Here is a 17737-nt window from a genome sequence, read left to right as displayed (position 1 = left end):
TAATGTGCCATCTTAAAAACTCACCTGACTGGTTTTATTTAGTATGTATGACAATGAGGAACATTGCACATTGGGAAGCATTTTAGCAGATAACACTAATTTTGCTGGAAGGGAGGATTTTTATATTTCCTTCTTTTTGATAAACAAACAGCATTGTTTTTGATTCAAAAACATGGCACTCAGGTCAGGGGTTGATTTTGTTATTTGAATACATACCAGTAGTGCAGATTTGTATGTAGGTAATTACAGATGTATAGCGTGTGTGTGTATGTGCAAAAGGTGTGTTTAATTTGTGAAACTCTCTTCTCCAAGATGTAAACAAGAGGATAAAAACCCATGCAGTTTCCAAGTTATCCTGAAAAGCATTGTGTCAATGGGCAGGCATCCAGCAATGGTGTTTGGTTGTTTTCTCAGAGTTAGATGGTTGCCATCTGGCATTGATAGTGAGATGGCGTTGTCATCAGTTTCTAGATGCAGGAAAGGAACGAATCCTCATCTGTTTCCTGTGGATAAGCAAGAGGTTGATAATCTAGTAAAATCTCTTTACCTTAAAGTAAGCAGGCTTGGAATTTGTTTATATAATGTAGGCCGGTTCTAACTTTTGTGGTGTTGAAGTAAATTTCTTGAGAGAAGGCTGAAGATGTTAGGAAACTTTCTACTTTGCAAGAATACCTTTAGAAAGATATTTTTCAAGGGTTTATTGTATCTTTTTTCCTGTAGTGTTACTGTAGTCAGTTTTACTTTTAAAAGGAAAAAAACCTCAAGCGTTGCCCCTGGAAAGGAATGGAAGAATTATTTGATGTAGAGTGATCTTAAAAACATGCTTTTAATATTTTTAAAGAAGTTTTAGGTTAATACAAGTATGATCATTGAAGTATAGTTATCTACATTTAAAAGGAAAGATGCAAAAATTGTACAGCATATCTCTTGAAAAAAATATTTACAACTTTCCCTGTTTAGAGATGAGGTAATAGCATAGATAACTAGTCCGTTTATTATCTGGTCAGCATTTCTGCTTTGTCTTTTCCTGGTAACTCATAAATCTTTCAGCTTTTACCATAAATGTTTATCATTTTTCCTGTTTCCAGTTTTTTACAAGTTGCTTTGTCTGTGATCACCTTACAGTACAGGTTCTGTTGTACTGAGGAAGTTCAGCTGGCTGAGGCCTTTGCAAAAAAGGAAGAAATGGTGGGCAACCTCTTGAACTTAAAAAAAAAAATGCTGTTGATGGCTGACCCTTATGACACTTTCCCATTTTCCTTGATCCTGGTTGTTGGTTTGTTGGATTGTTTTGAACATTTAATGATCCAGCTGCTGGCTTTTAGTAACTGAATTGTATCATTATTGGAGAAATCTGGTTGCATTTTATTAGAGAAAACATCATTGTTTATATTGTTGTCCTGTTCCTCCCTTGTAATTTTTCCTATTATTGTTTAGAATAACACCCAAGTCTGTCTCAGAAATAGACTTTAAAAGATTCCTGTGTTCAGAATCAAAGGAAAAAAATACCACAAACCTGTGGCAAAGCAGTGCAAATCTTTTCAGTAAATATTGGGCATGTGGGTTGACTGTGTTCATTTCAAAGCATTCCTGTAATATTTTCTCCCTTCCTTTGACTCTTCAGGTGCTCACAGGTGCTCAAATAATTTTACAATGGATACAAAAGTAACGTTAAATATATAAAAATCTGCATTTTAATAAAATTGTCAATGTATAATACATATCCTGCAACTGAGAAAGAATGATAAAAAAGCAATAAAAAGTTAATATAGGCACAGAACTATTTATTAACTTCTAATGTTTTACAGTATGATAAAAATAAATGTGGTCTTGAAACTGTTGATATCAGTGTAAGAGATGTTCTAGTCTGAGTTTAGTGTTTTAGCTATTTAAGAGTAGCAGCCCTGCGTTATTCGTATGCATTTCCTAGCTCCTTTTTACTCTTGGGATTAAGCTTGTGGGCATGTTTCTTTCTCATTTCAGACGGAGTGGATGTTGAGGATGACCCCTCTTGCTCATGGCCAGCATCATCGCCTTCCAGCAAGGATCAGACTTCCCCGAGCCATGGAGAAGGCTGTGATTTTGGAGAAGAGGAAGGAGGCCCAGGTTTGCCCTATCCGTGCCAGTTCTGTGACAAGTCGTTCAGCCGCCTCAGCTACTTAAAGCACCACGAGCAGAGTCACAGTGACAAGCTCCCTTTCAAATGCACGTATTGCAGCCGCCTCTTCAAACACAAACGGAGCAGGGACCGCCACATAAAGCTTCACACGGGAGACAAGAAGTATCACTGCAGTGAGTGTGATGCGGCGTTCTCAAGGAGCGATCATCTTAAAATTCACTTAAAGACTCATACGTCCAACAAGCCATATAAGTGTGCCATTTGTAGACGTGGGTTCCTGTCCTCTAGTTCACTGCATGGACACATGCAGGTTCATGAGAGGAACAAAGATGGCTCCCAGTCCGCTTCCCGGATGGAGGACTGGAAAATGAAAGACACTCAGAAATGCAGTCAGTGCGAAGAAGGCTTTGATTTTCCTGAAGATCTTCAGAAACACATTGCAGAATGTCACCCTGAGTGTTCCCCTAATGAAGACCGATCTGCTCTTCAGTGTGTTTACTGTCATGAACTCTTTGTAGAGGAGACGTCCCTAGTAAATCACATGGAGCAGGCTCATAATGGTGAGAAGAAGAATTCATGCAGCATTTGCTCTGAGAACTTTCACACTGTGGAAGAGCTGTACAGCCACATGGACAGTCACCAGCAGCCAGAGTCGTGCAACCACAGCAACAGCCCGTCTTTGGTAACTGTGGGGTACACATCAGTCTCTAGCACTACCCCAGATTCAAATCTCTCGGTGGATAGCTCAACAATGGTGGAAACAGCTCCTCCTATACCAAAAGGTCGTGGAAGGAAGCGGGCAGCTCAGCAAGTGCCAGATATCACTGGTCCTTCAAGTAAGCAGGCAAAAGTTACTTATAGCTGCATTTATTGCAACAAACAGTTGTTTTCCAGCCTTGCAGTTTTGCAGATACACCTGAAAACTATGCATTTAGATAAACCTGAACAAGCCCATATCTGTCAGTATTGTTTGGAGGTATTGCCATCTCTCTACAATCTGAATGAACATCTTAAGCAAGTCCATGAAGCTCCAGACCCAGCACTGATTGTTTCTACCATGCCAGCCATGGTCTACCAGTGCAACTTCTGCTCTGAAGTGTTCAATGACCTCAACACCCTTCAGGAACACATCCGATGTTCTCATGGATTTGCCAACCCTGCTGCTAAGGACAGTAATGCATTCTTTTGTCCCCATTGCTACATGGGATTTCTTACAGATTCTTCCCTGGAAGAGCATATTAGACAAGTCCATTGTGATCTTAGCAGTTCCCGTTTTGGTTCTCCTGTGCTCGGAACCCCAAAAGATCCAGTGGTGGAAGTGTATTCTTGTTCTTACTGTACCAATTCTCCAATATTTAATAGTGTTCTTAAACTGAACAAGCATATCAAGGAGAACCATAAGAACATTCCTTTGGCGCTGAATTACATCCACAATGGGAAAAAGTCCAGAGCCATGAGCCCATTATCTCCTGTAGCCATTGAGCAGACCTCTTTAAAGATGATGCAGGCAGTTGGAGGTGCTCCTCCTCGTCCTGCCGGGGAATATATTTGTAATCAGTGTGGTGCTAAGTATACTTCCTTGGATGGTTTTCAGACTCATTTGAAAACACACCTTGACACTGTCCTGCCAAAACTGACCTGTCCTCAGTGCAACAAGGAGTTTCCAAATCAGGAGTCACTGCTGAAGCATGTTACCATTCATTTCATGATCACCTCAACCTACTACATCTGTGAAAGCTGTGACAAGCAGTTTACTTCTGTGGATGACTTGCAGAAACACCTACTAGACATGCATACATTCGTGTTCTTCCGCTGCACCTTGTGCCAAGAGGTTTTTGACTCCAAAGTCTCCATTCAGCTGCACTTGGCTGTGAAGCACAGCAATGAGAAGAAGGTATACAGATGTACATCCTGCAACTGGGATTTCCGCAACGAGACTGACCTACAGCTTCATGTGAAGCACAACCACCTGGAGAACCAAGGCAAAGTACACAAGTGCATCTTCTGTGGTGAATCCTTTGGTACAGAGGTGGAGCTGCAGTGTCACATCACTACACACAGCAAGAAGTACAACTGCAAGTTCTGCAGCAAAGCTTTCCATGCAATCATCTTGCTGGAAAAGCACTTGAGGGAAAAACATTGTGTTTTTGAAACGAAAACTCCAAACTGTGGAACGAATGGGGCATCTGAGCAAGTTCAGAAAGAGGAAGTGGAACTCCAGACCTTGTTGACAAATAGCCAGGAGTCCCATAACAGCCACGATGGCAGTGAAGAAGATGTGGACACATCTGAACCTATGTATGGCTGTGACATTTGTGGTGCAGCTTACACCATGGAGACTCTCCTGCAGAATCACCAGCTGCGAGACCACAACATTCGACCTGGAGAAAGCGCCATAGTGAAGAAAAAGGCTGAGCTCATTAAAGGGAATTACAAGTGTAATGTGTGTTCTCGAACATTCTTCTCTGAAAATGGGCTTCGAGAGCACATGCAGACACACTTGGGACCAGTGAAACACTACATGTGCCCAATCTGTGGTGAGAGGTTTCCGTCTCTTCTGACTCTTACTGAACATAAGGTCACACACAGTAAGAGCCTGGACACTGGAAACTGCAGGATTTGCAAGATGCCCCTCCAGAGTGAGGAGGAATTTTTAGAGCATTGCCAAATGCACCCTGACCTGAGGAACTCCTTGACGGGGTTCCGCTGTGTGGTGTGCATGCAGACAGTGACCTCCACGCTGGAGCTGAAAATCCATGGCACGTTCCATATGCAGAAAACTGGAAATGGTTCTGCTGTGCAGTCCACGGGACGTGCACAGCATCTCCAGAAACTGTACAAGTGTGCGTCTTGCCTGAAGGAATTCCGTTCGAAACAGGATTTAGTGAAACTTGACATCAACGGTCTGCCATATGGTCTGTGTGCTAGCTGTGTTAATCTCAGTAAAAGTGGTAGTCCGAGTGTCAACATCCCTTCAAGCAGTAACAGACAAGGCATGGGCCAAAATGAGAACTTGAGTTCCATTGAGAACAAAAGCAAGGCAGGGGGACTGAAGACTCGCTGTTCTAGTTGCAATGTAAAGTTTGAATCAGAAACTGAACTCCAAAACCATATTCAGTCAATCCACAGAGAGCTTGTTCCGGACAGCAACAGTACACAGCTGAAAACGCCTCAAGTATCTCCAATGCCTAGAATCAGCCCCTCCCAAACTGAAGAGGTAACCCTTTTTTCTTTGCTCTTGACACCTTCCATCCTTTTGGAAAAAATCTCCCTTTTTTCAAGCTGTCTTGTCACTTGTCATGAAATGCTTAGGCTGATCCATGTTACATTTCCATCCACAGCCATTAGCTAGTAATTACCTGCTGCTTGATATGCCTTACATCTTGGATTGAATTTTGTGGAATAGGACTTATTCCAGTCTCCCTAGGATATTGTCTTCTGTATCACTGAGGAGACCTATCTTCATGCCAGCACAACTGAGATCTGGAATCTTATCCTAGCTCCCATACGCATTGGAATCCCCAGCTAGGAGTTGTGCTTACGGCAGAGAGCATTAATGACAGAGGAGTAGACACAGTGAGCCAAAATGCTGGCATAAGGGATTGTTTTTTTAAAAAATACTTGTGAGCAACAAATTGAGGGTATTTTTGTTAATTGTGTTGTAGACTTTCATTTCTCCCTCTTCTAGCATATTTTGATTTAGTAGAAGTGCAACAGTAGCCTAGGGTAAATTGAGAAATCGGTCCTTTGGATGCAATTTCTTTGGTTTTTCCTTTCCATTCCTGATGAAGAACATTTTGAAGTCACTGAAACACCTAGTGCCTAATGATTGAAATTCTGTCATGCAGCATAACTTAGAAAGTACATATCAAACTCTTGAAAGATGTAATCTGCTTCCTCAGTCACCAGTGACCAAGTAATGATGCCTGTATGTGGGGAGGTGAGGGGGTCGTGTACTGAGGGAAGGGAATCAGTTTTATCTTCAGAAATGTTACCATTAGAATGACTTAGAGGTAATATTTAAGCATGGTATTTTGCATCTTATAATTCAGGAAGTCTAAAAACACAGCACAAGCAAATTTTAAGAAATAACAGCTTTTGTTTCAAGAAAGCTTTTAGCCAATAATGATGCAAACATGGTGCAACCATGTTGTGAATTGCTGTGAATGTGTATGGATACCCTGTGGCTAGGGAGCTGCTGCTCCTCCATCACCTTCCTCACTCCCTGTTTGTGAGCCCATCTGTTGGGAAAGACATCTCTCAGCATGTTGTCCAACAGTGTTGTGCAAACTGGAGGGCAGGAGGGATGCAGAGAGGGAAGAGTGAGGATACACCAGCATATGTGGACCAAGAGGTAGGTATTGATGGAGCTTCTGAGAACGTAGATGAAGATAGGCTGGGAGAAGGACACTGAAGTAGCACAGAACCTGGAGTGCCATGAAGAGAGAATTGGAGCTGAGAGTTCAGGATGAAGTACCAGGCAGGATGCACCTCCCCAGGAAAGGCCCTGTGCTTTCATAACTTTATCCCCAGTTTGCTCATTGGTGGTAGGGGACACCTGAGGATGGGGTGTGGTGTGGAATTTATGGAAGGCTGTAAGACTGTGAACCTGAGGTCTGAGGAAAGCATCTTTTTAAAGAAGAGGGAAGAGGAGTGGCTCCCATTAGCTGTGTTCCACTGCTGCTCAGTTGGAACAACAGGATTACCAGCTGCATGTTTTTGATAGGTTCAGAGTCACCCTGGTTTCTGTTTCTGTCATCTTGCATCGACTGACTACATGAAATCCCTCTTCCCAGTCATGTTGGAAGCCAATTGCTGCTACCTCAAGCACAATCAGAATCATGTGTTAAGTCACTTACCACGCTAAGATGCTACCAATTTGTCTTTCTCTTGCTTGTAAACTAGACAAAAAGAGAGTCCTTTGTGATGGTATAAGATCAGTTACCTTCAGTATCATTAGTGAATCTTCCTGTACTTGGATCAGGTATAATCCGAGTTCTTAGTTACACTGCTAATTGGCATCATGTTCCTCTTCTTAATCCTTTTGATTTTTATATAAAAGTGTATCTAAGACGAAAAAGCTTTTTAAACTGCACATTTGTGAATAGCATTTGTCTCCTTTAAATCACCATTTACCCCCCACCTCCATTCTGAGGATGTAAATTGAATTTTCAGTGTCTATGGTTCTGGTGTCCACATAGTAATGCAGACTTTCAGATTCTTTTCTCCTGGGAAGAAAAAGCTATCAAATTCCTCATAGAGCATTGGTAGTTCTGGAAACCATAAATGCACATTTGTAAAATCCTGAAGGATAATTAATTTTTCGAGTAGATATTACTGGTTCAAATTCTAGTGATGCAAGCTATGTAGCAATGAGAATCAAAATTTGAAGTGGGAATGTGTAGATGTTTAAAACTATAGATTAGATGTCCAGACTGAGGGAAGTAAAAACAATTAAAAAATGCATTTTTAAAATTTATTATTAGTCACTGGCTGTCATCCTCCACTGGAAGGATGTTTCCTGAACTGAAGGGGATGTTGAAGGCAGCTACTTAAACATGCAATTTTGGGGAAATTTTCACCAAACAGTATTAATAATATCAAGGAGTGAAAGTTTCATTTGCATTATTGAGAGTCACGTGGCTTGAGATTTCAACCTATATATAAAGAGTATTTCACTCCTAAGGCAAGAAAAATAGGTATCTTGCATAAATGAGGTGAGTTGTCAGACTATTAATATTGCTGAATACCTCTTTTTGCTCAGTAAGAGATTTCAATGATAAGAGTATTAGAAGATACCTTTTTAGGATAAAATATCACACTGGAGGTGTCACTTCTAGATTCTTTGCTGCATATTCTCATGGTTGAACTAGAAAATTTCCCTTTTTAGTCTGTTCTCAGTGATGTGATAGGGTGCAATTGCTTTATCACAGTATAATGTCTTCAGCTCAGCTGTCACTTCCTGAGCTGACCCCACTTGCTGAGTGAAAAATGTTGACCTGAATCGTCTTCACTGAAAGTTACCTTCTGGTTGGGATGGAAAATTATGATTAGTGCTCATCATTGGTTGCAATGAGTCAAGGAGCAGGTCAGAAATCATTAAGTCCATCACACTGTTGAATGTAGTACCCCTAAGTTATCACACAGACTTAAACAGACAGATGAACAACAGCTTTTGAAAGAGCTCTAAAATGTGTAGATCTGCAAATTGATCTTTGAGCTTTAATGAGGTGCTGGATTCAGCTGGTTTTAGATTTCTTGTAAAGATCTTGAATCACACTGCAAGCACACTTTTGGGCTAGGGTGATAACCTTAGTGATAGTTACTGTCTAAAAGCAGAGAACAAGATCTGGTGTGCTGGTGAATTGGGAAGTAGACCTTTTTCTGTCACTCATTTGCTTTGCTGACTTGGTCAAAACTGCTTGAACATCTCTGCTTCATTTTCCTTATTCAGAATATAAGATAGATATTTCCTGAAAAGTGTGTTTCCATGCTTATTTACAATACACTTTTTGTAAAACACTTGGAAGATGAAAATCTGTTCAAGAAAATCTGTGTGGCTTTCTGTGTGGCTTTGACTCTGTTCTTCTTCCTTATTATGCTGTCAGGCACCTAATGAGAGAACTCTTGACTCAGCAGAAATTGTGCCCTCACTTCTTAAGCTGCAAGACTTCTGTACTTGCTGAATCACACCAGCATAACAGTGCAATAAATTATATTGTCTGTTTCTTAGCTGGCAGGGAGGAGGGAATGGACTTGAGCTTCCACCTACAGTTTAATGTCTAAACCTAAATTATGGTAGAGCATTCACATGTGCAACTGTGCTCAGTTTGGGGTCCTGTTGGTGACTTTCAGAGTAGAAGCGTAATTGCTTCTGTATCACTTTGTTCCATGAATGTGAAGCTCATGTGAATACTGTATTACCTGTGGCAATGCAGACAGTCCTTCATTAATAATACAAGAATTCGCTGGGTTTTCTGGTCTTGAGGAGAGAAGGAGCAGCATGAGTACACAGCCAAATCACTTCAGGAGTGAAGATGCTTATTTAGGTGTGGCAAAAGATTTGCAGAAACTCACTATTTCAGAGAGTATCAAAAATGCTGGACAAAGGAGAGAGCTTGCAATTGTCACACCAGCTGGAGAGCAGAATCTGGGGCTGCTCTTCTGTCCTGTTGTGGTTGTGCAGAGCTGTATGCCAGGATGGGCATGTCACAGCAGGGGACACCGGGCATATCACAGCACTGTTCTGGAAGGGGCCATGAAAGTGCAGTCTGACTACGAGCTTTCAGAGATGTGGGTCACAAAATTCAGATGCTGTGGAGAGCTGTTGGCTCCTTGAAACTCAACTTCTTCGTCTTAAGATGAATCCAGAAATGGTATCACCCTGGGAGAAAGAATGGAGCTCAGGTAGGTGTACTCTTTTATCATTACTTCTTTTTCTCTTTATTTATTCATGGGCTCTGAATCTACCTTTATTCTCTTACTATTCTTCCCCCCACTTCTCAAAACACTGCCAGACCCACAAAGACAGAAAACAGGAACTGCCTTTTGAAGTAGCTGGTTTATTTCAACAGCATGCACTGGCAGTCAGAGGCGGAAAGAAGAGAGAAAAGACTGTAAGCAACCCAGAAATGTTCCCAGATGCATGCTTTTGGCAGGGCAAGCAATAGCATTTTAGCAATATAAATCACAGTGCTTTTAAGTGAAAAAATGCACTGAAATCTATACTCACGCATTTAATTGAAATACATAAAGAAATTAAAATAATCCTCCTCATCAGCAGTCCAAGCTGATCATTCTGACTACAGGATTTTTATGAATAAGCACATAAACTTGTAATGTAAACATAAGTAGTGCCTTGGGTTTCCTGTCAGTGAATCCAGGCCCAGAACAAGTGATTTTCATGCCGTATTTTGGATCCAGGGATAGAAAAAGGTAAAGAAGGTTTGTTGCTGGCACAAAGATTTGGCTTTGAAATAGTTTGTGGAACTAATCTGTGACAAACATATTTTCTGGTTCTGGAGTTTCAAAATGAGTTCACTAAAAATACCAGTTTTGTCTTCTGGCATCATTTTTTACACTGCTTTCAAGAAAGTATTATTTAAAGTGTGACCATATCTGTTCTTAGGAAGGGCTAGCCTGGGGTTTTTTGCCACAGTAGGCCACCTCCACTTTGCACTATGCTTTAATTTCTGCCAGTGCCACTACCATGAACTGGCTGATAAGGTCCAGCTTAAGCATTTCTCTTCTCTTTGTCTGATGGTGAGCTATCAGGATCCTCTTTGAATTTTACACGGGTAGTATTATTATCCTGTTCCTGTAAATCCTACCAAAGTTAGGCTTCAAACTTCTCACCTCACAGGCACCATGAGTTCAGTCTGTGAAAGGAAGGCCATGTTGGCTGGGAGCTGCTGAACAGAAACAAGGTGGAAAATTGTAGTGAATTTTCTTAGTTTCCTGTCCACTGATCATTAAAATCTAATGCTGTTTGTCTGTCTTGTTATTTGTCAGAGGCTTCAGATGGGGAATTTGGAGAGGCGTCTTCTTCACACCTGTGGAAAACTTTGCAGGAGAGGATGAAAGAATAACATGTTCTCCAAAATTTTCAAGAGCACTAAACCAAGATTTCCTTAAAATGAACCAGGGTTGGGGGGTGGAATGTGTGCTTGAAGAAACACAGAAGAACCATAGAGGGTCACAGGAATGTGGATGGAGTCCTTAAAGATCTCTGGAGAGGGCAGATGTAGATTCAGCAAAGCTTCATGGGACAAAACATCCATGAGCTGTATGCTCCCACAGCTCAGCTGTGCACCCACTGTTCTTTTGGGGTTTTTCCTGTACTTGTACCTGCTGGCCAACGGGCTGGTATGGAATGCCACAATTTCTGCACAGCCCCACAGGAAAATCACAGTAGTGACGAGTGTTTGTATTCTGATCTCAGAATTGGGTAGAAACTAGAAGAAATTTCACACAATTTTCTAGCCTGATCATCTTTAGGAACAAGACACAGAAAATCATTACATATCTCTATTTGTCTGCTGGTTTGCAGACCTCTAGAGGATTTTCTCAATTCTACCTCTTATTTTTGGACTACTCTTGGCCAATTTCAGGGAAAAAATTCATAGATTAGCAGTAATCTCAAAGCCTATGAAGTTGTTACAATATTTGGGAAGACAGGTGACCCAGAAGGCAACAGAATCCAAATAGGAGAGAGGCCTTTAAGAGATCCAAACAAGGAAGATGGCAGTAGCTGAAGTTTATACCTGTTTTATATGCAAAAGTCAAGTGAACACAAGAAATGAAGCTATAGGAGGAACTATGATCTGCTCTTTGTGAGACTCACAGGCCAGCTTCTTAAGTGACTGTACATGAGAACTGTTTTTCACCACTCCTCAATAAAGTTGTTATATATGATGTGTATTTTTTTGTCTCATACAACAAAGATAACACCCAGATTTGTTACTCTGTCATGAGGGAAATAAAATGGGCTAACCATTAATTTAACATGGGTATGTAGCCCCAGTTATGCTTGTTTCAGGAAGTTATACAGAATGAACATAAGAAAACCACCTGACATGTAGTATCTTATTAAAGGATACTGTTCTTTGACCTGCCAGAGCTCTGTGATAGCAGATAGTTGATTTTATGCCTGGTGGTTCAAAATTGAGAGATACCTTTTTGTCCTGCCAAAGCCATATTTTGTTAGTACTGTTTCCTGCACTGTATTACAAAATATTGGAAAAATATGACCTTTACTATTTTATACAGCATATTTTGCTGAGTATGACAGCAGAGATTTGTCGCTTGCTAACATCCACCGTGTGACATTCTAGGACAAGAAGCAGAGGAGACAAATGGACACAAAGGAGGTTCCCTCTGAACATTAGGAAACACTTACAGGGCAACCAAGCCCTGGCAGAGGTTACCCAGACATGTTGTGTATCCCTTTGAGATACTCACAAGTCATCTGGATGTGGTCTGGCTCTAGGTGACCCTTCTTGAACAGGAGGACTGGACCAGAGAGTCCACAGAGATCAACCTCAGCCATTTTGTTCTTCTGTGGTTTCTGCCCATCTTTGGGCCCTACCAGAAGTATGTTGTCGTTATCCTGTTGTTCCTTGGTGGATAAACCTTTGTTGCTGGTATATGGCTCCATAAGTCAGTGAATGAAAGAGCAGGGCCCTTCCTGATACTGAGCATCTCAGTTTAGTCCTACCAATAATAATGTGCACTTCTAGGAGTTATTTTTAATGCCTGTGAAATGCCTTTAAAGAGTGTCTTAGAAATACTGCCACTTAGAAGTGCAGCCATTTCAAAGTGACTTTCTGCTTGTGTACTCAAAAACAAGGTAGGAGGTAGGAGAGAATGGAGCTATTTATCCCCTTTGATTATATGTACACAATTTTGGTGTCCTGTGTTGGGATACATTTCCTCTGGTTTCTGCTTATTATTCAGATGTTTCACAGCATTCTGTCTGTAAAAAGGTACATCTAATGGCTTTTCATATCTGGAAGGCCACCTCTTTCTCTCTACATTTTCCAGTAGGAAACAGGGTGTTTCACCAACAAAGAATGATCTGAAACTTTTGGTTTCCAGATTTCCTTCTGTGTTTGCTTTACCACTGCTACAACAGTCCTCTTGGTTTCTTATCTGATGGCTGGAATAGGTTTAGGGCCAACATATAGGAACGTGGCTGTCTGCTTACAAATCCTTGCAACCATCCTTGACAGTGGTCAACTTGTAATTGATCCTGTTCTGCCTCTTGGTGCTTCTCTCACAGGACTAGGCAGGGAATGTCTGCATCACCTGGTGATTTTCCCAAACTATCAGTCTTAACCATAATTCCTCATTTCTCATATGCTCCCTGCTTCACAGCTGGTTTGTATGATGGTGGTTGAGTGGTTGAAGTCCTTCAAACCTAGAAGTCTGGCATTCTGCTTCTCAAACAAATTCTGCAATTCTTTTTTTTTAGATAGGCAAATGGTAGACTGAAGCCCCATGTAAAAAGGAGCTTTTTACAGGATGTACCTAAGAGGAGCTGCTGGTATTTTAAGAATTAATGTGAAAGTAAAAGATTATGAAATAGGACAGAGGCAATTCTGTGAAGTTCCCTTAATTCCCTTAGAGGAGAGCAAGTATTTCTTCACAGGAAAAAAGCCAGTTAGACACAAATCATTGTGGATAGGGTTGAAGAGTGGCTGAGCAGAGTGCTTGTTTTGCTGGTACACCACTTCCTTGGGCAGCTGCAGTGCCCCAGAGGAAGTTTTTCAGCTGGGCACACAGTCAAGCGTCATTGCAGTGTCAGCAGCTGTGTGCTTGCTCAGATGCTACCCGTGTATTTGTTCATGTTGATGTGGCCTAAGTGTAGCCATAGAGGGTAGAACTAAAAATCACAGCAATATGATTGCATGACTCTGCTCATGGCATATTTTGTAGTGCCTTTTTAAAACCCCGGTCTTGCCCATGTTATCATGTGAAGCCCTCATTTGTGAAGTCCCATTGACTTCCCCAAGTGCAGAGCTAATTGCATGAGAAGGATCTAAGGGGTTTACTCCTTCTCTTGATACTTCAATGAAAATTAATTTCTTATATATTATGTATGAGTAATATATTTCTGTTTGTACATTAATATTAATGTTGCATATTTTTGAGCACAAGTTCCATTCTGTAGGATTAAATTATCTTGGTAAGTAATAGTGCAGAATTCAGTTTGAGTTAAAAGTGGACAATTAAGGGTAGGGGGAGGGTCCTGAGTCACACTTTAGAAAGTGAAATTAATCAGCATTAATTCTCCACAGAGTGGGAGAAAAGCAGTTGTAGTGTTTAAATTAAAAAAAAAAAAGGTATATAAAAAGCTCCTGATTTTGCCTTTCTGTTAAAATCCAGAGAGCTTTTGCAAAATCTGTGATGGAGAAAAGAGACAAGAGTATTCTCTTGTGCGTACTTGCAAACTATTAATTTTATTGGCCTACATCTGTTGCTGATTGTTGGTGAAGAAAGTAGTGGCTTTATTGAATGACAGTCTGTCTCAGTATGCCTTTTTTAAAAAACAAAGCAAAAACCCCAACTTTAAAAGGGAAAAAATATCAGCTTGCCCAGAATATCAGCTTTTTGATTCTCAGACCTGCCAAGTCAAACTCTATTGCCTTTGCTTTGATGCCACTTCCTCTGCAGAATTATCAGTGTCATGTTGGTCATAGTTCTTCCTCATGTCCATGGCCACACTGACACAGATGCTGAGTGTTGGGATGCTTCTGGATGGGTTAACTGCTCTAGGGCTTCAGAGGGTCTCATTGCCTTTGGTTTGAAGTGCAATATAAGAGGACAGAAAGGGCTGGGGATGCTGACAGAAAGTTCCGTTGCTGACACAGCTCTAAATTCCTGAGCACTGCTCAGCAGATACCTGTGCACTGCTCGGAGACTCAGCCTCGCCCAGGATCAGGCCCTCACACAGAAAGACAGAAAGAACTGTATTTGCTTTTTAGATCCCAAATCAAGTTCACAGTACTTTAAGCTGTTTGTATTCATAAATTATATAAGCCTAATATGAAGTAATTGAGAGAGAAAATAAATATACAACCTTGTGCTGCCAGGTTTTAGAGTTACTTTTCTGACAGGTATTTCACTTCAGTACTGAGTTTGAAAGGCCTAGAGAGAGTTAAAGGATTAGAGATCTCAAAGGGAGGGGATGCAGTTTTTAAATGTGGCAAGATGTGGTTTTTTCTGTGCGGGGATGTGAGACATTGCAAGCTAATGCTCTTCGTCAGCTAGGGGAGGAAAAGGTTTGTAACTAAGAGACATTGAAGACAGACATGATTAAATACAGACTCCAGAATAAAGGTGAAAGACAGAACAGCAGACCATGAATTCAAGCAGAATAGAGAAGTAAGGACTGCTAACATGAACATTTGTATTTCTGACTCAATATATTTTGTGGATGCAATAAATAACCATAATGAAAGAAATGAGGAAAAATAATGTTTCTTTCCATTTTTCATTTTGCTTACCTTATGGGATTGATTGTTTTCTTTCCACAGACATGTACACTCAGACTCTGTTATAATTTAGGCCCTGATAAACAAAAACAGAACAGAAAAATACTCATAAAATCTCCATGAACATGTTTTTAAAAGTAATGAGGAAATACTAATTAATGGGTTTTGTGTGAGCAATTACAAGAGTTGGTGATTAGTCAATTAAAAAGAAAAAAGGAAGATGACAGTGCCCCATAAACAAGACAAATAACTAACTATGCAGTGAAACTGGCTAACATATGCTTAGTTTTTAAGAGCTTAAGGTTGACAAAATAAGCATCCAGGAAGGTAAGAAAGAAATCCTTAATTAAGGTACTGTCAAAATTAATCTGAACTCTGATGAAAAATGGCTAAGTGGACAAAGCTAGGATGGTGGTTGCTCTTGTGTATCACGAAGGGCCAAGCACACTGTTAATGCTTAATAAAATAATGATGTAAAAAAATCAGCTGCTAGCATTAGGAGTTAGCACTGGCAAATTGCTGTAGTTAGTGTGCAAGTTTTAAGTGTCTTAACTTGTTATTTTCATATGATTTTTAGATGCTGTTCACTTTCTCTTGTCAGGTTATTTTTCTGTCAGTTTAAAAGGTTGAATTAACTCCACCCTTTAGGTGAGGGAAACTGAGTGAATGACTGATGGGAGAAGGGAATTAGACGATGTGAGAAGTGTGGTATCACTCTTTTTTGGCAACAGCAGGTTGTCTCAGCTCTGTTATTGATCCATACACTCAGTCTGTGCTAAAACTGAGGGGAAAAAGCCTTGAAAGTCCCCTTCAGTAGTGTGACAAGGGCAAATAATGTAATTAGGTGTAAACAGGAGGTTATCAGTGGGGTAACAGATACACATCAAACCCATTTTTGATCAGGCGCGGAAGAGAAGTGTGAAAGGAGTACAGAACAAACTAGGGATGCCTGCAAGCCTGAGACTGTAGATGCCATGCATTAGAAGCTATAAGTGATATTTTGGTTATTTCATACAGAGAATAGGTATTCAGTTAAAAGGGGCATGGGTACAGGAGATCCAGAAATGGTATATGTAATCAAGGAAACCAGAACTGTTAAACAAATGCATTGTCGTTGAGCTAGTGGCATCTCCTCCCCATGGAGAAGAATGAAGTACAGATTAGAAGTAATATAATGGAGTATAATACACAATAAATTACTTACAGAAATATCCATTCCAAAATTCTCAGTGAAAGCAGCTGAAGATAAAAGGAAACATTAAGCGGATAAACTTGCAGTCTTTAAGAAGAAGCATCAACAACCTGGGAAAAGGACACTAAACAAACATTTAACAGGGAATATAAGGCTTATGCATGAAGTTACTGGTTTGTGAGCTTGATTTAAACAGTGAGGAACAGAAGAGGAAGGCTAATCAAAGACACGATAGAAGAAAGTTTGGATTTAATGAAGGATGGAGGGCAAAGATTCACAGAGGGAGGATCACGCTTAAAATTTTCAATAAAGAGTATTTTTAGAGAATAGCCACAAGTGCTGACAGAGAAGCCTATAAACATGATTTACCAGGATTTTAGCAGAGCTTTTGAAATGGTATAGCACAAAAGACTAATCTGTTGGGTGAATAAGTACGGCATAGGGAGAGATACTTTCTTTGATTAAAAAAGAAAAGAAACACGATCTTGGGTACAAAAAGCATGAGAGTCTTGTGAATTGAGGCAGGTTGGTTTGGAGGGGTGTAAATAATGGAAAGCCTTAAGAATCATTATTTGCACCAATTTTGTTGAACTTATGCAGCATATCAGTAGGCTGGAAGAAAGAATAAGTAGTAAGGTGATGAAATTCCCTGATAGTACAAAACTGGGGAAATGTCAGAACAAAATAGGCAAGTGATAAAATACTGAATGATTTTGACAAGGAGGTGGAGCATGAGCCAATAAGTAGCATATGCAGCTCATTTTCAAGTAATATAATGAGGCTAGGGAATAGAAAAAAAAGAATGTATCAGTACCTCAGACAGTCAGAGGGCACAAAAGTGTACACAGAAGTATTTTCTGCATACTTTTGAAGCACTTCTGAATAGAACTGTAAATCCTCTAGCAGAGTTGTTATTAGTTGCAAATAAAATTCTGTTCACAGAATTGAAGTACCAATTGAAAATTTGTATTCCTGGACTGTTTATAAAAGCAGCAAAGTCTCATTTCGCATGACATGGACACACTGGGCACCTTTATAGAAAAGAAATTCAGAAAACTGCAGAGGGGTAAGTGAGGATTGGGACAATAATTAAAGGTCTAGGTGACATTAATTATTCAAAAGTTTAGGGAGACACATGCATATGCCCAATCCAGAGCTCTTTAAATGAAGTCACAGGGAAGATTTGAATGCTGGAAGCCTTTAAACTGGTTGTGAAAAGAGGAATGCAACAGGCACCCAATGGTCTTGTGAGACATTTGTCCAAGCAGTTATTCTTCTACAGTGATTTTGAATGGCCCCAGGAATGACTTGGGCCTCAGATTTACACTCAGCATGGAGGAGACAAATTGGCACTTAGGTTCTTGACAGGAGGGGCTTCAGTGAAGGATTATGGGCTTGATGATTGGAGAGTTTTTATTAAAAGACGAGATG

The 17737-nt window shown here is 40.4% G+C and overlaps 1 protein-coding gene across 7 annotated transcripts in view; it reads left to right on the top strand.

Moving 5' to 3' along the window:
• The window catches only part of ZNF521 (zinc finger protein 521), a 230234-nt gene that overhangs the window by 90910 nt on the left and 121587 nt on the right, over positions 1-17737 (top strand). For all 7 annotated transcript variants that reach the window (XM_064705994.1, XM_064706000.1, XM_064705995.1 and 4 more), the window contains one exon: positions 1984-5336. In XM_064705994.1, the coding sequence (XP_064562064.1) occupies positions 1984-5336 (3353 nt within the window). The remainder of the gene's footprint in view (positions 1-1983; positions 5337-17737) is intronic.

The sequence above is a fragment of the Zonotrichia leucophrys genome, chromosome 2, assembly GCF_028769735.1.
Source record: "Zonotrichia leucophrys gambelii isolate GWCS_2022_RI chromosome 2, RI_Zleu_2.0, whole genome shotgun sequence".
NCBI lineage: Eukaryota > Metazoa > Chordata > Aves > Passeriformes > Passerellidae > Zonotrichia > Zonotrichia leucophrys.
Note: the sequence above shows the minus strand (reverse complement) of the source record. Positions and strands in the feature narration are given on the sequence as shown.